Source organism: Sminthopsis crassicaudata, chromosome 2 (genome assembly GCF_048593235.1).
Source record: "Sminthopsis crassicaudata isolate SCR6 chromosome 2, ASM4859323v1, whole genome shotgun sequence".
NCBI classification, from domain to species: domain Eukaryota; kingdom Metazoa; phylum Chordata; class Mammalia; order Dasyuromorphia; family Dasyuridae; genus Sminthopsis; species Sminthopsis crassicaudata.
In genome coordinates, this window is record NC_133618.1 from 588,407,123 (window position 1) to 588,433,601 (window position 26,479).

The 26,479-nt window shown below is 35.4% G+C and overlaps 1 protein-coding gene across 7 annotated transcripts in view; it reads left to right on the top strand.

The window, feature by feature from the left end:
- Positions 1-26,479, top strand: part of ACSL5 (acyl-CoA synthetase long chain family member 5) — a 50,351-nt gene that overhangs the window by 17,857 nt on the left and 6,015 nt on the right. For all 7 annotated transcript variants that reach the window (XM_074295604.1, XM_074295603.1, XM_074295606.1 and 4 more), the window contains 12 exons: positions 4,990-5,175; positions 8,773-8,881; positions 12,686-12,750; positions 12,848-12,949; positions 14,087-14,186; positions 18,065-18,243; positions 18,937-18,969; positions 19,078-19,129; positions 20,798-20,871; positions 21,185-21,262; positions 22,556-22,690; positions 23,996-24,130. In XM_074295604.1, coding sequence (XP_074151705.1) covers positions 5,020-5,175; positions 8,773-8,881; positions 12,686-12,750; positions 12,848-12,949; positions 14,087-14,186; positions 18,065-18,243; positions 18,937-18,969; positions 19,078-19,129; positions 20,798-20,871; positions 21,185-21,262; positions 22,556-22,690; positions 23,996-24,130 — 1,218 coding nt within the window. In that variant the 5' untranslated portion in view covers positions 4,990-5,019. The remainder of the gene's footprint in view (positions 1-4,989; positions 5,176-8,772; positions 8,882-12,685; positions 12,751-12,847; positions 12,950-14,086; positions 14,187-18,064; positions 18,244-18,936; positions 18,970-19,077; positions 19,130-20,797; positions 20,872-21,184; positions 21,263-22,555; positions 22,691-23,995; positions 24,131-26,479) is intronic.

Below are 26,479 nucleotides of genomic sequence, written 5' to 3' on the forward strand. Positions count from 1 at the left end.
TGTATGTACTATTATAATAGTTTTTGTCTCCAGCTAAAGATAAGCTATTTTTAATAGCATTTTGAGCAAGTATTTGCTCAAAAGCATAAAAGGAAATTCATAAACTAACAGTCCTATACTTTACTATGAGCCAGAATTATGTTGGTAAAAAAAAAGGTAAGAGATACCAGCCAAATGGAGGAAAGAACCATGATCTTATAAACATGGTCTCTGAAAGAAATCATCATATCAGGGAAATATCATATCTTTTGCTTAGGGAAAAGGTTATTAGTTTTTTGTATGACATGAACGCTTTGAAGACTATAGGTAAAGCCTATAGACATTGTTCAATAGTGATGCTTTTAAATGCATAAAACAATACATAGAATTAAATGTTGCACTAGAGTTATCAATTTTTTTTTAAGTTCTCAATTCCACCAACAATTCATTAATATGCCAAGTTTTCCCATATCTCCTTCAATATTATCATCTCCAATCAACTTAGCCAATCTGATAGGTATGAAGTAGTACTGTCTTATTTTAAATTTTCCTAATAATAATTTAGAGCAATTTTTCATATAACTATAAATAGCTTTAATTTCCTCATCTGATAATTGTTCATATCCTTTGATCATTTATCAATTGGGGAATGACTCATTCTTATAAATTTGAGTCTTTCTCAATATACATTTTAGAAATGAGACAGAAACACTGGCTATAAAATTGGTTTTCCCAGATTTCTGCTTCCTTTTTAATTTTGGGTGCATTGATTTTGTTTGTACAAAATCTTTTTAATTTAATATATCTAAATTATCCATTTTTGCATTTCATAATGTCCTCTAGTTCTTCTTTGGCCATAAATTCCTCCTTTCTCCAAAGATCTGACAGAAACTATCCTTTGTTCTTCTAATTTACTTATAGCATCACTGTAATACTACCTAAAATTTTTGTTAATTTTAGTTTTCTACACTAACTAGTACAATCATCACATTTCCCCAGGGCTCTGTTTACCCTCCTATAAGAATATGGAAAGTAGATTTATAGAACCTTTCCCAATATGAAAAGATTGGGGATAAGTGGTTATCTCTTTCCTTTAGAAGAGATTTTTTTTCTCTCTAAAATGAGAAGGTTCTTTTCCCATCTGACTGTACTCCTCTGAGCATCATGTTCCCCAGAACCTCTTCATCCTATAAGAACACATCAACCTGTGGATTTTTTCACATCTCTTCCATACTTCCTGTCTCTGGAGTCCCTCCCTTCCTCTACTTGGAAAAGAAACAGGAGGACAGCAGAGAGCTCCTCCCATATCTTACATTTAAGGAGAATTCTCAGCACATCCATATTTTCATTTCCCAAATGCCTATATTCCTTTGAAAGTCATCTTGCCCACTTGGCAAGGTACTCAATTCCTCTTTTTCAGCTTCTTGTCCTCCCATTGAATAACAAATTTTTTGAGGGCAGGTACCATCTTTGTATCACTGTGTTTTAGCATAATATTTAGCACATAGTAGGTGCTTTATAAATGTTTATTACCTGAAGTTTTAGTGATCTGTTTGAATAATTCATTCATCTCCAAATGGTTTTCCAGATCAATCAACAAACATTTATTTTTTATTTACAAAACATATGTTTGGGTAATTTTTCAACACTGACCCTTGCAAAGCCTTCTGTTCCAAATTATCCCCTCCTTCCCCCCCCTCCCCTAGATGGCAGGCAGTCCAATACATGTCAAATACATGTTAAAATATATTCATATTCAACAAACATTTATTAAGCACTATGTGCCAGGAATTGTGCTAAGTGCTAGGGTAGAAAAGGAGACAAAATAGGAGGAGAAAAAAGACAGCCCCTTCCTTCTAGAGCTTACAATCTAAGGCTTGTGGATACATATACAAAGTAATATAATTGTATACAAAGTATACAAGAAAAAGAAAGCATTCCAGGTATAGAGGATAGCTAGAGAAAATGCACAGACCTAAGAGATGAAGTCTCTTATTTGTGAAAGTCAGGAAGCCAGTGCCACTGGATTGAAAAGTACCTGTTGGGTAATAAGTTGTGAGAAGACTAGAAAGGTAAAAGGGAATAAGATGGGTTTTAAATGTCAAACAGATCAACACAGGGACTTTATTGAATAGGGGTGAAAGATGGAGTTGACAAGATTAAACCTGAATTTTAGGAAAATCACTTCAATGGCTGAAGGTTGGATGGGATTGGAAGAGAAGGTAGCCCCATTAGCTGCTATTGTATTAATCTAGGCATGTTGGAGGAGAGAATGGGTGTATTTGACTGATCTTAGATAAAGCTAGTGAGAGATAGAGATAATGAGGAGGCTAGATTTTTCCTAGGTTGAAAGCCTGAGGGACTAGGAGGATGGTGTTATTCTCTGAAATAATAGAGACGGTAGATGATTATCTATGTTTGATAATTTCCCATTTTTTTAGAACTCCAAAGTTTAAAATGTGTAAGCCTGGGATGTGCAATGTACTAGCCAATTTACTAGTGGAAGGTAATTTTCTAAAGGAAATATCATATTTCCTTGGGCAAATAACTTAATTTACTGGGTTTCTTTTTTTCTTTTCATTAATGAATAGAAAAAATTGCACAAGATTCTTAGTCAATACAATTTTGACAAAATTTGGAAGCCAGAGAAAGCCTCAGAAGCCACCCTTTCAAATTACAGATAAGAAAATAAAATCTTAGTAAACTAAATAATTTATCTAAGATTACACATTAAGAATAAGTGAAGATTTGTACCTATTGTATCTTTAACTTGAGTTTTCCCTCACTGTATGAAAATACTTTTCCAAACAATATCGAATGGAATAAAATCTGGGTAAAAAGCTATCTTTTTTTTCCCCGAGGATAGGGAAAATAGGGTAGGTAAGAGAGAATTTCAGGTCACAGGGTATCATTTGTAAGAGGTTCTGTCCAGAAAACTAGATAAGGAAGAGGGAAAACTTGAGCATGAGGACAACTGAAGAGAATACCAAAGTACAACTTTGCTTACTTCAGCTTTATCCAGGGCCCATTCCATGCAGAAAGTATAATATGGCTGGCTAAAGGTGTAAAGTAAGTAAAACTTTGGTAAGCCAGATTTCTAGATAGCACTGTTTTCAGAATTCTAGTAGGCGATATTGTCATAACATTACTCTTGTTCTCATGTTATCTAGCACTGTCTACAAGTATTTTAGAAACATGAATGGAGTTAGGGAAGTAGATAATGATCTAAACTATACATCATAGGTTTTCTTCACAAAAGTGGGAAGCATTTTTATCTCTATCAGGTAATAACATACAATCCAAAAGAAAGCGAGCAATATAGACTGAATTTCTAATAAAGCATCCTTGATAGCCCTCATTAGACTGCCCTAAGGGAGATTGAATTCTCTTTGGAACTGCAAAGTCACATGAAAAAAGTCCTAATTTTGATTGGACTCTATCACTTCTAACAAAAGAAAAATTATAGCCATTTGAGCTTCCAAGAAGGAATGATCTTAAATTTCATTCTCACTTCATTTCAAATTTTATTCTCACTTTATTCAAGTGGGAAAATGGTCTATTGAAACTCATCAGTTATCTAGAGATCAGCTGGGGCAGGGGCTAGTTTGAAAACAAATAAAAATTTTCCTCTTGGTTGAGAATAGTTTTCAACACCTTCTTAGAGACTTTTATGCAAATAAATGTGGAAAATTAGAAAAGGAAAGTCTTGGTGGAGATCTTATTTACAGAGGAAAAGTTTCACATCTACTAGAAGTTCCTCAAAGATCTGACCTGGCAAGGAAAGAAAATAGCCTTAAAAGAGCCCCTTCATACAAAGGAGAAGTATCTCTCTGAAGCAGTGGTTCTCAAACTTTTTGGTCTCTTTAGGCTCTTAAAAAAAGGACCCATCAAAAAGTTATATATATACATTTATGTATATATGTATGTGTGTATTTACCTATATATCAATATCTACCCTATTCTAAATTTAAATATTTTAGTATTATGAAAATGGTTTTGATTTCATGGATTTCCTGAAATGGTCTCAGGAACATAAGGGTCCTTGGATCACATTTCAAGAATTGCTGTTAGCCTCAACATATATTCTCTTCTGAATTCTAATTATATAAAATATCCCTGCAGTGTTTCCTTATATGAGCTGGTCCATTTAAAAATTCTGATTTCAGCAGATATTAAAAGAGCCTTTCTGTGTCCTGCAGACCTCATTGACACTGTCAAAAATTGCAAATTATACATATATAGAGATATACATATACATACACATACATACATATAAAATATTTTTGTGATAAGTACTCCATAAAATAATACCTACCTAAGAAATTTTTCTCAAGCTATATTGAGTTTGTCAGTTCTTTCTCTGGAGGCAAACAGAATTTTCATTATGAGTACTTTGGAACTATTGTATATCACTCTTGATCATAATAGCCAAGTATTTCAAATATTGCTGTTATCGCTGCGTTCTAGTTTTGATCATCAGTGCATACAAGCCTAGGACCTTTTATTAATTTTTTAAGAATTTATTAAGCAGCTACTACTATCTGCCGGGCATTTTGCTAAGTGTTAGGAAAACAAAAAATCCAAAAGATAGTCCCTGCTCCTGAGAAGGTCACAGTCTAACAGCAGTAGTAACATCTAAACAACTATGTACAAACTTTAGTCAAGATAAATTGGAAAAGAGTTAAAAGAGGGAAAGTACTAGAATTAAGGACAATCAAGAAATGCTTCATGTAGAAGGGGTTTCCTTCTTTGATGTGAAGAGGTAGTGGGGTATAATACAAAGAATCTTTGCACAGGAATTTTGAAAATTAAGTTCTAATTTCAGCTTTGCAGTGACAATGAGTATATCAAAGTAAGCCATGGCAGGATTTGGTTGCTTTTCACAATATTAGGGGCAATAATTAGCTAGTGACAGGCTAGCTTACCATCTCCCCCAGATCCTCCAAATTCTTTGTAGAAGTAAGACAACTGGTAATGAACACTTCTAACTCTTAGTTTCTTTTTTCTTAGGTTTAAATTTGCTGTTGCTGCTCCACAAAGATGCTTTTCATCTTGAACTTTCTGTTCTCCCCACTTCCAACTCCAGTGGCCATTAGTCTACTTACCGTTGGAATCACCGTCTTCCTGTGGCTGATTAACAAACCTCGGCCAGTCTGGCCCCTTGTGGACTTGCAAAAGCAGTCAGTGGGAGTTCAGGTAACCCTGTCACTGTTTACCACCTTCAGCTGACCAACCACAATGAAAGAACATAACTTGGTGCTGCTGAAAGTGATAAATTGTTTATTATTATTATTATAATATCCAATATCCAATAATATCGGCAGTCCACCAAAAGAGAGCTGTCCAGCTGAGTTGAGTACTCCTAGCTCAAGCTTTCTCAGAGAAATGTGACACCAAGGGCTTGAATTACATAGACAAAGTTCTTAAACTGCGGTCTATTAACTTATTGTTTTACATTATTATATTTCAGTATAACTGGGCATTTATTTCATATATTTAGAAAAAATACCTATTCTTAGCAGTTGTTTTATTGGGGGAGGGGGAATTAGTTAAAAATAAGCCTTTCTGGCTAGAAAAAGACCAAATTATAAACCCCCAACCAAAAATTAAACTTGAAATACAAAAATTAAAAGGAGAAATCAATAAAATTGAAAGTAAAAAACTATTGAATTAATAAATAAAACCAAGAGTTGGTTTTATGAAAAAGCCAATAAAATAGATAAACCTTTGGTAAATTTGATCAAAAAAAAGAAAGAGGAAAATCAAATTGATAGTCTTACAAATGAAAAGGGGGATCTTTCCACCAATGAAGAGGAAATTAGAGAAATAATAAGGAGTTACTTTGCCCAACTTTATGCCAATAAATTTGATAACTTAAGTGAAATGGATGACTTCCTCCAAAAATATAGGCTCCCTAGATTAACAGAGGAGGAGATAAATTGCTTAAATAGTCCCATTTCAGAAAAAGAAATAGAACAAGCTATTAATCAACTCCCCAGGAAAAAATCCCCAGGGCCAGATGGATTCACATGTGAATTCTACCAAACATTTAAAGAACAATTAGCCCCAATGTTATATAAATTATTTGAAAAAATAGGGGATGAAGGAGTCCTACCAAACTCCTTTTATGACACAGACATGGTACTGATACCTAAACCTGGTAGATCGAAAACTGAGAAAGAAAATTATAGACCAATCTCCTTAATGAATATTGATGCTAAAATCTTAAATAAGATATTAGCAAAAAGACTTCAGAAAATTATCTCCAAGATAATACACTATGATCAAGTAGGATTTATTCCAGGAATGCAGGGCTGGTTTAATATTAGGAAAACTATTAATATAATTGACCATATTAATAATCAAATTAACAAGAACCATATGATCATCTCAATAGATGCAGAAAAAGCATTTGACAAAATCCAACATCCATTCCTACTAAAAACTCTTGAGAGTATAGGAATAAATGGACTATTCCTCAGAATAATCAGGAGCATATATTTACGACCATCAGTAAGCATAATATGCAATAGAAATAAACTGCAACCTTTCCCAGTAAGATCAGGAGTGAAACAAGGTTGCCCACTATCACCATTACTATTCAATATAGTACTAGAAACGCTAGCCTCGGCAATAAGAGCCGAGAAAGAGATTCAAGGAATTAGAGTAGGAAATGAGGAAATTAAACTATCACTTTTTGCAGATGACATGATGGTATACTTAGAGAACCCCAAAGACTCTGCTAAAAAGCTACTAGAAATAATTCAAAATTTCAGCAAAGTGGCAGGATACAAAATAAATCCACATAAATCCTCGGCATTTTTATATATCACTAACAAAATGCAACAGCAAGAGATACAAAGAGAAATTCCATTCCAAACAAATGTTGAGAGTATAAAATATTTGGGAATCCATCTACCAAAGAAAAGTCAGGAATTATATGAGAAAAATTACAAAACACTTGCCACAAAAATAAAGTCAGATTTAAATAATTGGAAAGACATTCAGTGCTCTTGGATAGGCCGAGCGAATATAATAAAGATGACAATACTCCCCAAACTAATCTATTTATTTAGTGCTATACCAATCAGACTCCCAAGAAACTATTTTAATGACCTAGAAAAAATAACCACAAAATTCATATGGAAGAACAAAAGGTCGAGAATTGCAAGGGAACTAATGAAAAAAAAACTCAGAGGAAGGTGGTCTAAGTGTACCTGATCTAAAGCTATATTATATAGCAGCAGTCACCAAAACCATTTGGTATTGGCTAAGAAATAGACCGGTAGATCAGTGGAACAGATTAGATACAAAGGACAAAAAAGGGTACATCTATAGCAATCTAATCTTTGACAAACCCAAAGATTCCAACATTAGGGATAAAAATTCATTATTCATTAGATATGGATCCACACTTAACACCATATACCAAGATAAGATCAAAATGGGTCCATGATTTAGGCATAAAGAGGGAGATAATAAATAGATTAGAGGAACAGAGGATAATCTACCTCTCAGACTTGTGGAGGAGGAAGGAATTTATGACCAGAGGAGAACTAGAGATCATTATTGATCACAAAATAGAAGATTTTGATTACATCAAACTAAAAAGTTTCTGTACAAATAATACTAATGCAAACAAGATTAGAAGGGAAGTAACAAATTGGGAAAATATTTTTAAAAACAAAGGTTCTGACAAAGGTCTCATTTCCAAAATATATAGAGAACTGACCATAATTTATAAGAAACCGAACCATTCTCCAATTGATAAATGGTCAAAGGATATGAACAGACAATTCTCAGAGGAAGAAATTGAAACTATTTCCACTCACATGAAAGAGTGTTCCAAATCACTACTGATCAGAGAAATGCAAATTAAGACCACTCTGAGATACCACTACACACCTGTCAGATTGGCTAAGATGACAGGAACAAATAATGACAAATGTTGGAGGGGATGTGGGGAAATTGGGACACTAATACATTGCTGGTGGAGTTGCGAAAGAATCCAGCCATTCTGGAGAGCAATCTGGAATTATGCCCAAAAAGTTATCAAACTGTGCATACCCTTTGACCCAGCAGCGCTACTACTGGGATTATATCCCAAAGAAATACTAAAGAGCGGAAAGAAACATATATGTGCCAAAATGTTTGTGGCAGCTCTTTTTGTTGTAGCTAGAAACTGGAGGATGAATGGATGTCCATCAGTTGGAGAATGGTTGGGTAAATTGTGGTATATGAAGGTTATGGAATATTATTGCTCGGTAAGAAATGACCAGCAGGAGGATATAGAGAGGCCTGGAGAGACTTAAATCAACTGATGCTGAGTGAAATGAGCAGAACCAGAAGATCACTGTACACTTCAACAACAATACTGTATGAGGATGTATTCTGATGGAAGTGGAAATCTTCAACATAAAGAAGATCCAACTCACTTCCAGTTGATCAATGATGGACAGAGGTAGCTACACCCAGAGAAGAAACACTGGGAAGTGAATGTAAATTGTTAGCACTAATATCTGTCTGCCCAGGTTGCATGTACCTTCGGATTCTAATGTTTATTGTGCAACAAGAAAATGATATTCGCACACATGTATTGTACCTAGACTATATTGTAACACATGTAAAATGTATGGGATTGCCTGTCGTCGGGGGGAGGGAATAGAGGGAGGGGGGGTAATTTGGAAAAATGAATACAAGGGATAATATTATAAAAAAATATATATATATATATATATATAATAAAAAAAAAAAAAAATCCTTTCTGAATCTGACTATGGACTTGTACTTTAGGGAGGAGCCCGGCGGGGTGTTGTGCAACGCAATGATGACTTCACCAACTATTACTATTCTGATACCACAACAGTGTATGAAATTTTCCAACGAGGACTCCGTGTGTCTGGTAGGCTTACCTTTTGTTCCTGTTTTTTCACCTTATGTTACATTTTAAGTAGAGGCAGGATTAAGAATATGCAGTCACATTTGAAAAGTGGAGGTTATAATGATGGGAAAGAATTTTTATTTAAAAAATGGTATGTCCATATCACAATTCAAAGGCTTGAGCAATTTTACTATGAACCTTAGATTTTTAAACCCTTCCTAGTGGTCCCCAGAAACATTGTTTCTATTATCCAAGGAATCCCAGATTGATCATAGGCTTAGTCTTTTGACCATTGCAAAGGGCAGTAAGGCACAGTAAAAATATAAGCTACAATCAATATAAGTAGTCTCTATATTTGTGTCTTCAAATAATTGAAAAAAGTGCACTAAAACTTTGTTCTTTGATGGCCTCTTCCCTCAACCTATTTCTAAGTCTAAAATCCACATTTCCAGATTAAAAAAACACAAGTGGTTTTGAATGTTCATTTACAAAATACCCATTATGAGTAAAGCATTTGTTTCAGGGATTCAGTATGGAGATAAGCATGAAGATTCTTGGCTTTAGTAAATGGAGGTGCAGAATAGAAATGGAATACTAGGGTAGAATTGAAGAGACTTTAGACATCAACCTCCTAGTTTTTTCAGATGGAGAAACTGAGGCCAGGGAAGGGACATGATATACTCATTGTCACTGCAAAGCTGAAACTAGAACTTAATTTTCAAAATTCCTGTGCAAAGATTCTTTGTATTATACCCCACTACCTCTTCACATCAAAGAAGGAAATTATTTTTTCAGTCTTGCCAAGCACTTTGCTAAATGCTTGGGATACAAATATGAACAAGAGAGAACTATACCTGTACCTGATTTTAAGCAATAGAATAGAGGAAAATAAAACACAAAGATGAAAAAATAGGGTGGAGTTGAATACTAGCATTGGGGCATGATAAAGTCCTAAAGCTGGTGTGGGAAAACTGTTTGAATTTCAGAAATGATTTTATAGAAAGATGAGTTTATGAAGATCATGAAATCCAGAAGGTCAGCCAGGTGGGAAATAGTGACCTTCCTTCAATGGCAGAGTATTAGGCAAGAAATCTCCAGTGACCAACGTCTACTCTCCCATTAGAAGATGCATGTTCAAATACTATGTGTTTCCTATCTGGGTATGTCCTAGGTTTGTTTCAAAAGAGGTAAGATGATATGATTGAGTGAGATGTCTTTTGTGGTCCTTCAAGCTTTAGATGTCATGCATAAATATGCCCACCTGCTCTTCTCTCTCTCTCCCTCTCCCCCTGCATGGGATGGGAATCCCAAGTCTTCATTCTTTCTATTTGTGTGAGAGCCAAGTTAGTTCAGTGGTGTTAGAGGAAAGAACAGGAGACTTAAAAGTTAGCAGAACCACATTTGGATTCAAATTCCAATTATGTTATCAGTTATGATGGATGAGTCAGTAAAGTCCCCTCTTGATCACACAGGAATAATACATATTCCTGAAATGTACAATCTTATATAAGATTGACAAAGCATGTGCTAGGACCAGAGAAACAAATTACATAACACATGAATGGGACAATTAGGTAGCAAAAGCTTTATTCTTATCCTAAATGAAAGGCTCTTCAGAATGTCTTAGGGGAGGAAAGATATAATGTGAAATAAGCACATTATCTCCTTCAGGCTCTGAACAGATAGTGATTAGTACTGTCATTTTATTTTTCCAGAGTTGAAAAAAATTGTGCTGCAGTCAGATGATTTCATTGGTTAAATTAATTAATTTCACTAATTAAATCTTTAACTGTAGTTAAAAAAAATGCATTCTCTAGTTTCTAATGTGGTAGTATATCCCTAACAGATGTTAGCAGACATATTGCAGAATGTGAGTAACATATGCAATTCCTAGCTGTGTAGCTCGACAATGGTAGAACACAATCTCACAGGTAACTCTTGTCCTAGTCCCTAGGTTAATAGCTTATGGCTATGTGGTCTTGGGCTAACAGGTACACTGATGGTGTAGCTCTCCCTTTTGCATAGCTGATTACAGTCTTTCTGCTGATCACAGACTATGGTTCTGTTCTTAACCAACTGTCTCACAAATACAGCCTGAAAGTATAGATACTAAGTGTTATAAAATACAAGCTTGATTGTATTACTCCCTTATTCAATAAATTGCAATGGCTCTATTTTCCCATAGTCCAGGGTCCCCCAAGAGGGATATGGGTAGACCTGTGATTTCATTATCATGGGGAACACCCAAACCCACTTACTCCAAGTGGCAGCTTAGTGTTAAAGATGCTCAGTATTCCTGAGATTCAGTGACTTGCCTGGGACCACATAGGTATGTGGCAGTCAGTACTAAATTCATCTTTCTGGCTCCAAGGTTAGATTTCTATCCACTACATTTTACTGCATTTTTAAAATTTATGTTTAAAGTGCCTGGAATTCCCTGGGATTCTTCTCTGTCATCAATTTATGTTGGTGTTTTATTTATATATGATCCACTGATAGAATGTAATTGCCTCCAAGGAAGACCATTTCATTTTTGTCCTAGTATCTTCAATGTCTTGCATACAGATGTTTAAATTATTTTTAAATTTATTATTATTATACTTTACCCTGTGATTCCTGACTACATAATTCAGTAATCTTATAAATTTAAATGGCATTAATAATATAGTCTTAGTCTTTTAATGGTATATAATGTATGTGAATTATAATAAAAATGTTAGGTACATTATAAAACAGTGCCTCATTGGAGAACCTGATTCAAAACCCAGCTCTTTCTTTTTTTAAGTATTCCCAGGATTTAGCACAGTGATTGATATAATAGATGCTAATTATTTATTAACAGGTCTGACCATAATTAATATCCAGGATGGTGGTTTTTTTGAATGCCAGGATGTTAAAGGCATAGTTTCCCTGCATCCAAAGACCAAAATGAGAGTGAGCCAATGAAGAGTTTTGAGCAAAAGAATGATGTGATCAGATAATACATGAAGAAGCCTAATCCAGCTGTAGGGTGAGAGGAATTGAAGTAGTTTTGCAGAATAGACCAAGAGTCAAAGAAAATAACTATCAATGGAATATGCTCCAATTATGACGTTATGTCAATCTCTACAAAAAAAAAAGTGCCTGGGATTCTTATCAGTCATTAATTCCTGGAATTGTACAATGAATAGGAAATTTATTTCTTCTTACAACTACTTTGTGTACTCTCTTTCCATTTATCCTTTGAGCCTCAAAACTCTTAGTATCTTTATTTATTTATTTATTTTTAATTCATAGTATTCATAGCAAAATGCTTCCTCTTGGCAAGGCTTAAATTCCCCTCACCTCTCAAGCTAGTTTCTGGAAGTAGGGTGCTTTTTAAAATTGTATTTAATTCTAGTTTGCTGGAATCATCTCCAAAATTAGCTGTGTGACTCCTGTTTCTGCAGGACATTTTTATGTGGTTCCTTCTGAGGGATTTACTTACTTTAGGAATATATCTTATCTTCATTATTGCATTATGCACCTAGTCGTTTCTCTGCCCTCCCTTCAATCTCCCAATTCAACCTAACACTTTGTGTTAAATTGTAATTCCTTTTCTGCTCTATCTTACAACTACACATATTGCTCTGTATTTGTTTGCTATCTTATCTCCCTGACCTGAAACTGAGTTCATTAAAGACAATTCACTCTACCTTCATATTCCCTTCCTTCCTCCCTTTTCCCTTTCTATCCTCAGCATGTGACTAGACCTAGAGTAGATAAATATTACTGTACTCAGGCTAATCATTTTTTAACTAATGCAACTAAAGTTTGTTCCTTTCTCTTTGTGGTAATTGTTTCTAGATAATGGACCCTGTTTGGGATCTAGAAAACCAAATCAACCATACAGATGGCTCTCTTACAAACAGGTATGCAATCTGATTTTGAGGTTTTCTTTTACCTTCCTCCCATTTCTGGGACTGACAAAGTAATTTTATCTCTTTTTCTTGGGCCTTTTCTATGTAGGTGTCTGACAGAGCAGAGTACTTGGGTTCCTGTCTTCTGTACAAAGGACACAAGCCATCACCAGACCAGTTTGTTGGCATCTTTGCTCAGAATAGACCAGAGGTAATCACATTTAAATAGTATGTGTGGGTATTCTTTATATATTTTATAAATTTTTTATATATGCTATATAATTTTTTTATATAGCACTTTATCATTTTAAAATTGTTTGCCTTATAATAATCCTTTGAGGTGGGAAGATAAGGAAATTGCAGCTTAGAAGTCAATCTCCTTCCTCAAGGTCATACTGGCACAGAGCCTGAATTTGAACCTACTTCCTTTAGAGATTTATCTGCTATACCATGCTTTCAATTTACAGCAAAAGCAAAGGCACAAAAGCTTTTATTCTAATTAGGCAAAGAATTTTGAAATTGGCTTTGGGTTACTTGGCACTAGCAAACCCCTCAATGTCTCTGTCTCAGTTTTCCCTATGTACAATAGGAATAATAATACCTGTATTACCCATCTCTCAGAATTGCTGTGGGAAGAGTGTTCAATAACAACCACCACAGCAATAGTTTTTTATAGCATTTTAAGGCTTGCAAAGTACTTTACTGATGTTATCTCTTTTTATTTTCACAACAACCTTTGGTTTGGTTATTTTCACAATAACCTTTGGTTATTATCTAGGGCTATTATCCCTATTCTTCATATTAAGCAAACTGAGCTTAAATGCCTGTTCCCAGGGTTAATTAGTTTCGTTTATTTGAACTCAGGTCTTCTATCCACTGTGCCATCTAGCTGCTAGTTAGCAAAATGAGATTTATACACACACACACACACACACACACACACACACACACACACACAAATATATATATATGTACTTTGTTTTGCAAACTTTACAATATTTATGTGTGTTATATATTGCAATATACATATATAAGTATGCAATACATATATGTATGTGTATACACACATTATGCATTTTATAAAGTTAAAAAGCATTTGTAAATATTATATAGAAATATGTTTGCCAGGCTATATATTAGCTATTATTGCTAATAATCATTTGTATTTCAAAATAGACGAAGCTATACTTATTAGATCTGTGACTGTTTCTTAAATTTAAAAAAATGAGACTGGTCCAACTCTTCATTTTTCCCCTATACACTGTGAATAAGGTTTGTTTGCTTTCTTCAATAACCAATCCCCACTCCATTGTCCAGTACCTGAGGCTTATATTTTCTGTTTGTACAGTGGATCATCGCAGAACTTGCCTGCTATACCTACTCAATGGTGGCTGTTCCTCTCTATGACACCCTGGGAGCTGAAGCTATAGTGTATATTGTTAACAAAGGTAAGATGGGGTTCTTGCAGGTCTGTCTCCCTTAGATCTAAGGGAATGGCTTTCAGATATCACTCTTAATCCATTTTTGTTAGCATGCTTAGAACTCCAAATGCATTTACCACATTTTCTGAATTTCTTTTAGGCAAGCCCTTTTGATAGATAGTGATACAACAAAGAAAGAGATATCACCGCTTGCTTTTAAGAAGCTCAAAGGGGGGGTTTAGAGAGGGGTATCACTCTGTATTAAAAGGATAAGGATAAGAGCAAAAATATCCTTCTTTGGCCCCAGGTAAGGCTCAAAAGCAGTTAGCAGTTTGTTTAAGAGTAACCATTTTGTGGAAGAATACTAGGATGCTTTTCAATGGTCCATAGTCCATGTCCCAACAACTTGCATTTGGTACTAGAGAAGGATTAGAGGAGAACAAGAACAATATTCTCTAGCTTGGGATATGTTGGGAAGATGTACTTATATTAGTGAGATCCCAGTAGGCAGTTGAATCATACTTTAGACAGCAATTGTGCCATCTCCGAAAAAGCCTTCCTTAATCTGATCTTCCAAACCTTCCAAATATATAAAATTTTTTTTTAAAATTTGGATATATATTTAATCACTTTTATTAGCAGCCCATGATACCTATATGATCTATATGACGGGGACTTAAAAAAACCCCAAAACCCAAGATTTTCTCCAGTATTTGAACAATACATTGCACTGGATAAATGTAAACAGAAATAATCAGACAGTCAGATATTTCTGACTAAATTGTAGAAATTGTCAAAAGGTTTCAGTTTATTTTTCAGCAGTTTGAAGATTTTCAGGGATATGGACTAAACTTACAATTGTGACAAGTTATTTAACAAATGTACATGATTTTGAATGTGTCCATGCAAATTCAGTATATCTACTAGCAAAATAAATTCCAGCATGACCTAGAAATAGTTGTATAATGGTATTTTCACAAAACAAAATAGCATGTATCAGACATAAGCCTGTAAAATTATGTGAAGTTCTTTTGGCTGGTGGGCTTCAGAGAGCACTTTTTTATTTAACAGTAATTGTAAATCTTTCCTTTAGATTATTCAAACTCTAGCCCTTCCTTTTTACTATTTATAGGACACTTTGCAAATCATTTAATGGCTCTGAGTCATAATTTGTTCTTTTGTGATTAGGCTTGGCTTAGGGAATCTCTAAAGTTCCTTCTAACTTTAATTCTATAATGAATGAAAAATCATTTAAATGCTTATTAGGTGATCAGTGCTGTGCTAAGTACAAGGGATATAAAAACCAAAACTAGACTGCCTAGATTCTGAAGGAACTTATGCTTATAGTGGGAGACAATACACGTGGAGAAATAGCCAGGGAAAAGTAAGGACATTTCAGTTTGGAAAAAAAGTGAGTGGCTACAAAACACTTTCCACACAAATAAAGTCAGATCTAACCAATTGGAAAAATATTAAATGCTCTTGGATTGGGCGAGCAAATGACAATACTACCTAAACTAATCTATTTATTTAGCACTGTATCAAAAAATTATTTTAATGACCTAGAAAAAATAACAACAAAGTTCATATGGAAAAAACAAAAAGTCAAGAATTTCAAGGGAATTAATGAAAAATAAATCAAATGAAGATGGCCTAGCTGTACCAGATCTAAAATTATGTTATAAAGCAGTGGTTACCAAAACCATTTGGTATTGGCTAAGAAATAGACTAGTTGATCAGTGGAATAGGTTAGGTTCAATAATCTATTGTTTGACAAACCCAAAGACCCCAGCTTTTGGGATAAGAACTCACTGTTTGACAAAAATTGCTGGGAAAATTGGAAATTAGTATGGCAGAAACTAGGCATTGGCCCACACTTAATATCGTACACCAAGCTCAGGTTAAAATGGGTTCATGACCTAGGCATAAAGAATGAGATTATAAATAAATTAGAAGAGCATAGGATCGTTTGCTTCTCAGACCTGTAGAAAAAGAAGGAATTCATGACTAAAGAAGAACTAGAGGTCATTATTGTTCACAAAATAGAAAAATTTGATTATATCAAATTAAAAAGGTTTTGTACAAACAAAACTAATGCAGATAGGATTAGAAGGGAAGCAACAAACTGGGAAAACATTTTTACAGTCAAAGATTCTGATAAAAGCCTCATTTCCAAAATATATAGAGAATTGACTCTAATTGATAAGAAATCAAGCCATTCTCCAATTGATAAATGGTCAAAGGATATGAACAGACAATTCTCAGATGAAGAAATTGAAACTATTTCTAGCCATATGAAAACATGCTCCAAATCATTATTAATTAGAGAAATGCAAATTAAGACAATTCTAAGATACCACTACACACCTGTCAGATTGGGTAGAATGACAGGGAAATGCAGAATGTTGAAGGGGATGTGGGAAAATTGGGACATTGATACATTGTTGGTGGAGTTGTGAAAGAATCCAGCCATTCTGGAGAGTGATTTGGAACTCTGCCCAAAAAGTTATCAAACTGTGCATACCCTTTGACCCAGCAGTGTTACTACTGGGCTTATATCCCAAAGAGATTTTTTTTTTTTTTTGAGGCCAGGGTTAAGTGACTTGCCCAGGGTCACACAGCGAGGAAGTGTTAAGTATCTGAGACTACATTTGAACTCAGGCCCTCCTGAATTCAAGGCTGGTGCTCTATCCACTGCACCACCTAGCTGCCCCCCAAAGAGATTTTAAAGAAGGAAAAGTGACCTGAATGTTTGTGGCAGCTCTCTTTGTGGTGGCTAGAAACTGGAAATTGAATGGATGCCCATCAATTGGAGAATGGCTGAATAAATTGTGGTATATGAATATTATGGAATATTATTGTTCTATCAGAAATAACCAGCAGAATGATTTCAGAAAGGCCTGGAGAGACTTATATGAAGTGATGCTGAGTGAAATGAGTAGAACCAGGAGATCACTCTATAATTCAACAATACTATATGATGATCAATTCTGATGGACGTGACCCTCTTCAACAATGAGATGAACCAAATCAGTTCCAATAGAGCAGTAATGAATTGAACCAGCTACACCCAGCGAAAGAACTCGGGGAGTTGACTATGAATCACTACATAGAATTCCCAATCCCTCTATTTTTGTCTGCCTATATTTTTTACTTCCTTCACAGGCTAATGGTACACTGTTTCAAAGTCCGATTCTTTTTGTACAGCAAAAGAACTGTTTGGACATGTATACATATATTGTATTTAATTTATACTTTCACATATTTAACATGTATTGATTAACCTGCCATCTGGGGGAACGGATGGGGGCAAAGAAGGGAAAAGTTGAAACAAAAGGTTTTGCAATTGTCAATGCTGGAAAATTACCTATGCACAAATTTTTTGTAAAAATAAAAATTAAATTAAATTAAAAAAAAAAAGTGAGTGGAAGTTACAGCAGAAAAGATTGGTACACCCTGATAGCAATGGCAGTATGCATTAGTGAGGAGGATTGCTAGAGAATTCATGCCCAAAGGCAGAACTGATGGTAAGATGAAGACCATGATATAAACTGAAAAAAGGTTCAAGTTGATTAGATGTAGTAGGACACGTAGAGCAATTGCTTGTCAGGATGTAACAGACACTCACTGATTAAAAAAAAAAATTGCCACATAGGAAAATGAGAAACCTCTCGTAGACAGGCAGCTTACCAGCCTTTGTATACTTTGAGTATATCCTTGAATCTCTAAATGAGACTTTCCCCTTCCTGGCAGATTTCAATTAGCATGCTTATAAGTTTTACTTGTAGGTCTAACCTCCGATTGCACATTCAATGTTTTTGAATCTTATCCCTCACCCTAGAAAGGCATATAGCCACAAAGGGTGATTTTTTATTATTTTTTTTAATTCTGATTCCTCCTTGTAGCGGAGATTGCAACAGTGATCTGTGACACACCCCAGAAGGCAAATATTCTACTGGAGAATGTTGAGAAGGGGCTCACCTCAGGGTTGAAGATGATAATCCTCATGGACCCCTTTGAGGACAGCCTTAAGGAAAAAGGAGAAAAGCTTGGAGTTGAAATCTTATCACTATATGATGCTGAGGTATGGTATAGGAGCAAGACTACAATCCATATGGAATTTTGTGAGGTGGTTGAAGGACCTTTGCTTTTGCAATTTAGAACATCCTTTGCCTTAAAAAAAAAAAAAGAAAAGAAAAGAAAACTACACCAGAGTGGTACAGAATTACAGCATTTAAAATATGAATTGAAAATAGTCTAGGAAAGCAGCTTTTGAATTTTTGATATTCTCTTTGGACTATCTGTCCATGGAATGAATATCAAAGACCAAATCTAACATTTCTTTATGTAAACTTTGAAAATGTAGGTGATTGGGAAAATTTATATGAGCTGATGTAAAGTTAAGTGAGCAGAACCAGAACCATGTACCCAATAATAGCAATAATATAACAGTGATCAGTTGTGAAAAAGATAGCCTCTCTCATCAATACATTGATCCAAGACACTTTCAAAGATGAAATAATAGTATTCACATTCAGAGAATGAAATGAACTCAGTATAGACTGAAGCATATTCTTTTTCATTTTCTTTCTTTTTTTTGGTAACATGGCCAATATAGAAATGTTTTAGATGACTTAGTATGTATAATGGGTATCATTGCTTCCTTATAGGAGGATAGATAGTAGCCTCAATGAGTATAACAATGAATTTTCTGTCTAAAAGTTTACCATCTTAGTTGATTATTTTCCTTTCTGGGTGACTTTTTTTTCCCCTACAGACTCTGGGGAAAGAGAACTTCAAAAAACCTGTGGTAAGTTAATGTTTTCTTATATTCATATTTTGAGTCATTTTTTTTTTTGGATAATAAAGAACTGCAGTACAATATAGTACAATAAAGTATTTATCCCTCTTTTTCTAGCCTCCCAAACCTGAAGACCTCAGCATTGTATGCTTTACCAGTGGAACAACAGGTCAGTCAATGATGCACTTACCAATAGGTTTAAGAGAAACAGCATATCATAATAGTTAAAGCATTGGATTTGGGAGACTTGGTTCAAGTCCTAACTGACCTGCTTAGCTTTTTGATCATATGCAAGTCATCTTAGAGATTTATTTATTAATCTATAAATTAATCTATTAATCTATAAAATGGGGATATATTTCACAGAATTGTGAAAAAAAAATTAGTAAACTTCAAAATACTGACCACACTTTAACAGGAAGTGAAAATCTCTTAGATTAAGAGAGAGTGAGAATGGCTTCTTGCAAAAAGCAGAACTTTAGAAGAGGACTGAAGAAACACAGGGAATCTAGGAGAGGAGGAGAGAGAACTCTAGGCATTGGATGATTAATGAAAATTCCTGGAGTTGGAAATGGAGTGTTGAGTGTGAAATACAGAAAAGAAGTCAGTATCATTAGATTGAAGAATACATGGGGGATGGAGGAGAAGGGTAGAGGGAAAAAACAGGAATGTAAGACATAATTAAGTTGGAAAGTCTGGAGGAGGACAGGTTTTAGGTGTTTTTAAAATCCAATAAAAAGTTCTGGAAGCAAAAGGGAGCCACTGGATAATGTGGTTAGATGTGAGCTTTAAGAGGATCAATTTGGCAGCTGAGTGGAGGATGGCATGGAGTGGGGAGAAACTCAGAAATTTATTTAGTCTAGGTGTAACGTGATAAGTGTCTGCACCAAGATGGCAATGTTGAAGAAATGAGAAGGAAAGAGAAAATGAATATAGAAAAGATGTAAAGGTAAGAATGATACGACTTAGGAGATAAGAGTGAGAAGTTCAGGATGACGCCAAGAATAAGAGCCTGAATGATTGGAAGATACCCTCCACAGTGAAAAAGTTAGAATGAGAGGAGGCTTTGAGAGGGAAAAATTCTGTTTTACACATGCTGACTACAAGAAATCAGTTAGAGGTATCTAATAGGCAGATGGAGCCTGAAGGTCAGGAGAGAGTTTAGTGTGGATAAATAGATGTTAGAATAATTTGTGTAAAAATTACAGTTGAATTCATAAAGCTGATGAGATCACTAAATGAAATAGTAGAGAAGACGAGAAGCCCGAGAATAGAACTCCTATTTAGGAGATACCCAATTAGCCAATGTGGCCTGGATGAAGATCCAGCAAAGGAGAGAGATCAGAGCAGGATGGCTTTATATAAAAAGCCAATATAATATAGTTTCCACAGGGGGACATTCTTAAACAGATGTCCTTGCCACACACATTACTGCAGGTGACATTGATAGGACTGTTTAAAAAAGTCAGTGTTTCAAAAATAAATAAACGCCAATGCTTCTTATTCTTACTTTAGTTAAAAAAAAATCTAAAAAAACTAATCATACTTTTTTATGAAATTGGGATAATTAATTAAATCTTAAATGAAGCCATGTACTAGTACCATGACATTTTTTATTTGCTCTAAATTTCTTGTCTCACCTGCATGGAATTAAAAACTGACTAAGGCTTTCTATGACGAGATCTTGAAGAAACAAGACTTTCAGTAAAGGTGTAGCTTTTGACAAAATGTGGGTTTTTTTGTTGGACTACAGATCCATCTTTCTGTAAGATTGTATCTATCTTCTCTTTGAAAAGATAAATTTAAAAATTCCCTCTTCACTTTTCATTTCCTGTAGGTGATCCCAAAGGAGCCATGCTGACACACCGGAATGTCGTTGCAAACTGTGCATCTTTTCTTAAATGTGTTGAGGTTAGTGAGTGTTAGAATGGAGAAGAGAGACTTAACAATGAATCTCTTGACTTTGGGGGGCTTGAATGAAAACTGGACTGGGGAGAAGGATAAAACACATCATGGGTCCACAGTGAATAAAAAGCACATTTCCTGCTAACTATGGGTCCTGTGCTTCTTCTGATTTTGGACATGCATAACCATCATAAATTATACTACTAAATGTGGTTAGAGCTAATTGAAAAGATAATTAAATTTATGGAAGAAAACTAACTTCAACATAGATCATGTGAGTTTCTTTTTTTAAATTAAGTCTGCTAATATTTCATTTTAGAATACTTTTATGCCCACATCTGAAGATGTGACAATATCATACCTTCCTCTGGCTCATATGTTTGAAAGAGTTGTACAAGTAAGTATCTTGAATCATATCCTAAATATTTGGAATTGGTTTCTATTCTTTAAATTCCACACTGACAGACTTCTGATGGGCTTATTCTTTAGTGGAAAGTAAGGAAAGCAAGCCTCAGTTTTGTCACTAGCGAATTGAACAAGAAGGGTTCAAGACAGTTGACATAAAGGTATTAAATAATACCATTTTCCCTAAATGCTGAACCTTGATCTCAACAGGAAATGAAAATCTTTTCACTAGTGGAAGCAATAAGGACAGCTGGAATAATAAATGATGGCTATCTTTGCAGTTGTTTGAAAGTAATACTATACTACAAAAGAGACTTCCTTGAATAAAGTGAGGGAGCTTTATTTTTATTATTTAGAATTATGTTGAGGATAATCTGATGATTGAAAATAAAGTTGCTTTTAAGTAAGCAGAGCTATCCATTCTCCAAATATGCCTCCCATTGGCCTGCCAATTAAGAGATAACTGAAAAATCACCCATTTTTTTGGGTAAAGAGATTATTTAAATTTATTAAAACTTATTGGATTTCTTATTAGAATTTTTCACCTATGGCAAGCAGGGGGGTCGAGTTCACTTGCTGTCAGCCTGTTGGAAGGACAACATAAACCATGGAAAATGATACTAGGTGCCGGAAAAAAAAAATGTATGCCCTTTTTCTATTGTTGAGGGTTGAGTTAGGCATAGAAGAACTTGTTTGAAGCATGAGGCAGAATATCCCAGGATAGTACTTGTCAGTATCTCTGAATTCTGTTACCCTAGGTCAAAGCTCTGGTTGTCCTGGACTAGACACAATTCTCCCCTTGATATGGGTGAATTCCAGTTCCTTTTCTAAGGGCAGATTTTAATTGTTTAGAAAAGGAAGAAAGGGAAGAAAGCAAAAGATGTTAGACCTATGAGAAGGGCAAGGGAATATCAGGCAGTAAAGAAAAACTTAAAAGAGGAGAGGTTGGAGGACAAACCTATTTTGTCTGACTCCAAAGATCAAACTAAGAGTAATGAGTAAATATGGCAAAGATAAATTTAGACTTTATATGAAGGCATTTTCCCATCCAGAATTAGAATGGTTTATTCAAGACATGGGGGAGAAAGTAGAATTCCCTCTTTAATCTTTAATCAGAAGTGTTCAATTAATGAAGTCATGGATGAAGGATGGGGCAGTGAGGGAATTCTTAGAAGTGATTGGGCTTGATGACATCAAAGGTCCCGTCCAAATCTGGGAGCCTATGAATTGGTGAATTTGTCTGGATCTTAGGAAAACTGACCACTCTATGCTGCTTCCTCTATAGGCTGTTGTTTATACTGTGGGTGCTAGAGTGGGATTCTTCCAAGGAGACGTCCGGCTCTTGCCTGATGACATGAAAACCCTACAGCCAACTATATTCCCAGTGGTTCCTCGACTTCTCAACAGATTGTATGATAAGGTTGGTTTTATGAGGTTAAGTAAAGAAGAGACTAGGTACTTATTTTTTCAAGCACCTGTGAAGTTTTCAGAGCAAAAAAAAGTCTGGCCCTTTGGAACTATTCCTAGCAACTATGCCTCTTAAAATACCACCAATCTCTAAACAACTATTATTCCCTTTTACATTCTACTATTGCATAATTTTAGATCTTTTTCTTTTTAATTACCAAGGGCTATCAAAAAAAAAGCACAATATTTAGGAAATCAATTTAAACTACAATGAAATTAATTTCTTAATATTTCTTAGTCCATAGCTAAATCTAAATAACGTGAGCAGTATGATGGAATTGAAAGATCTGGGTTCGAATTTTGCATCTGCTATCTATTTATTTACCTATGTAATTTAGGCACTACTTTACCTCTGACCTCTCTTTAAGTGAAGTTGGGACATCTAATTGGATGTTAGGTAACTGATCCCCTTCCAATTGCAAATCTTATGGTTACTAGGGAGTTTATTCCTGGACTTAGGGTGCGGATATTTTTGAAGAGAGATTCATAGGCTTTTTAAGACCTATCTATTCAAATGAAGGGGTTGTTGAAGTTATCCTGGCTTCAAGTGTCTTCCCTACTCATTTAGTTGCCAGTCATTTTCTTATAACTTAAGTCTAACCATGGTACTCTGCTCCTACTCAATAGATTCCAGTGACTCCCTATTACCTCTGGGATCAAATAGAAAGATTCTTCCTCTTTCCTGTCTTTTTATACTTTTGCTTTTCCTGTCTTTTTACACTTTGCTCCCTTCTGTGTAATCCAGTGATGGAATATACATCATTACATTCTGGCTTACTTGCAGTTATTTCTAGAGAACATTCCATCTCCAATCTCCCAATTTTTGCTCACACTGGCTGCTCCTTGTGACTGGAATGAACTGTTTCCCCACTCAGTGCCCTGTCCCAACCCTGGATGCTCTCAACATCATCTTCCATCTACTTAATACAGATCTCAATATACCTAGCTATTTACATGCTGTATACACTCCCTGAGGGCAAAAGCTGTTTTTACCTTTCTCGGTATTTTCTGGTGCTTAGTTGCATAGTGCCTGGGACATAGGAATTATTTAATAAGTATTTTGGGGAGATGCAATTAAGATATCTTTTGGCTTCTGCTTATTTGGTGCCCTGAAACTGCTTCCTGTGGTTTAGTTTGTCACTTGTTTTCATAGAGTGGGAAGTCAGCCTCTCTTTTTTCACATTTAGTGGTTTTTAAGGAGGAATAAGCAGACATGCATCTAAAACATTTCCTGCCAAGTGGAACTGTTTTTGTACAGGTACATAGTGAAGCCAAGACACCATTCAAGAAGTTTTTGTTGAATCTGGCCATCTCTGCGAAATTCAGTGAAGTAAAGCAAGGCATTGTCCGGAAAGACAGCATCTGGGATAAACTCATATTTAAAAAGGTCCAGGTATGTATGTGAGTGTGCTGCCTATGGGCCAAGCTATGTCTAGGTACTTCCTTTTATCTTTGGGATTATACCAGAATATGCAAAAAACTGACTAGGCAAGTCCCTTTGCAATTCATGGGGCCATTTTCATTACTGATTCTTCCCCTTTTTTTCTTCCTCTAAAAGGACAGGTTTTTACCTTCCCCACTAACTACCCCCCTCTTCTACACTCACCCTCCAACTCCCACCCCAGCCATCCTTCCCAAGGGGCATTAAATTTCCTTTTATCTTCTTTGGGGACTCTCACTCCAAAGTCTTAAGTATCAAAGAATACAAGACAGAGCAGAGAATATTATTACTACCCCCCCCACCCCCCACCCCCCACCCCCCTGAATAGTGTCTAGGTAAACAGATGCCTTCATGAAAAATCTCTTGTCAAGAACTTCAGTTATTTCACAGGTGCAAGAGCCTCCTGATAATAATGAGCTGTATTCCCTTTTGGGGATTCTAATTGCTTAGGCTAGAGTACAGGGGTTGTGTGCCTCTTCAGGTTACCAAGTTTGTATCTGGAGAAATAAGCTTTGGCTATGGTTTCTTGAAATCTTATTTTTCTGGAGTATGCTTGGTGAGCTTTCACTTATCCACTCAATTTGTTTTTTTCTTGTGAGCTTATGGCTGAATCACTTCAGTCAGATCAGTAATGAAAATCTGTTACCTCACCTAACATGCCCAGAATCTTTTTGTTAAGTGTCCAATTTAACATTGATAACAACTTAAAAAACAAGAAAGAGCAGTGATTTAGGAGAAAGGGCAACTGGATTAGCGTGCTGGCCCCAACTTTATGTTGGTTATATAATCCTGGTTTAGTTATATAGTTTCTTTTAGCTTTAATTATCTTAGGGGATAGAAAAAAAATCTATTTTGTAAAAAATAGATGAGTCTATGCTTGATAAGAGTGGCACATAGACATAAGAGACCTTTTAATCAATTTTAATCAATTTAATCCATTTAAATCTTAATGATATGGTTCAAGACACCAGATGATGGGAGGCACTAAAAGTTTTCACAATTTTTGTGAAAAGAATTGTGAAAAGAATTCACAATGGCCATTCTCTTTGGCAAAAGGTAGATTTATTTAGGGGAATAGGTTATGGACAAAATGAAGGGATACAAGAGACAAACAGGAATGTTAAATAAATAAGAATGGGAGAGCACATGAAAGGGGTTTTAATGATTAATGATGGAAAGGACAAATTCTCTAGTGGAACTTGTCATTCACAAGGAGAAAGGAGACATTTCATGAGAGTGGGGCATGTCCTTAACTGGCAGACTAAATCCTGAAAGGGGCTTAGTACCCCCAAAGAATTAATTAGCTGTAAGGAGAAGTGGGTTTGGGAAGCATAGTAGAGATACCACAAGGAGAGAAGGGGAAAGACACCACAAGGCTGTGTTGTGGTGGACTGAACAAAAGAAAGCAGCAGCCATATGATGGTCCATAACTAGATTTTATAGGGAAAATTTAACTCAGGGTCTAGACTGGGATTTCTAACAAAAGTTGGCAAAGAGAGACTGCTTGAGACCCCTTCAGAGGATGGTTCTTGCAGCTAAACCGATCTCTATCAGCCTTCCCCTGTTTGCCTCAGGGCTTAATTTTTATCAATTCCTCTGCTAATATTGAAGACCTCATCATTTCATCTAAAGTCTTCCCCAAAAGTTTCTCAGGGCCAGGCACCATATTTTAATTTTACATTTCAGTTAGGTATAAATTGATATAATACTGGGATACCGAGGATACAAGGTCTAGTCTCTGTTCTTGAGCATCTCTGCCAGTTTGTTGACCTAAAGCATCATTATATGAAAAGGTCATTATCAATCAGCAAATGTCAGATTTACAAAACTTAGCCAATATATTGCCCAGTGAGTAATGTAAACAAGTAGTCACTTTAGCCCAAGGTAATTTCCTGCTTTCTCAAGTACTGAAATACTTCATAGGAAGGTTTCTGGAGATGACATGGAAAACAGATGGGACCTGAATGTACTAACCAAGAGGAAGGGCATGTCAGGAAGGGAAATGCTGGGGGCAAACTACAGAACTGGGGATGTGCAAGCTGTGTTTGGGATTTAGTGACATCAGGAAGCTTTGTAAAAAGGGTAGGAGATAAAGCTGGAAAAGTTGTTTTGGGACAGACTGTAGAGAAACTTGAATACCAGGCTAGTGAATTTGGTCTGTAGGTAATTCAAGAGAAAAGCAGAAAAAGTAACCCAAGAAAAAATTTTTTTAAAAAAAGGAAATAATGGTGATGTTGGTCAGATGTGAGGGAAAGTATCATTTTCAGTTTATACAACAATAAAGAAAAGAAGTCAAGTAGA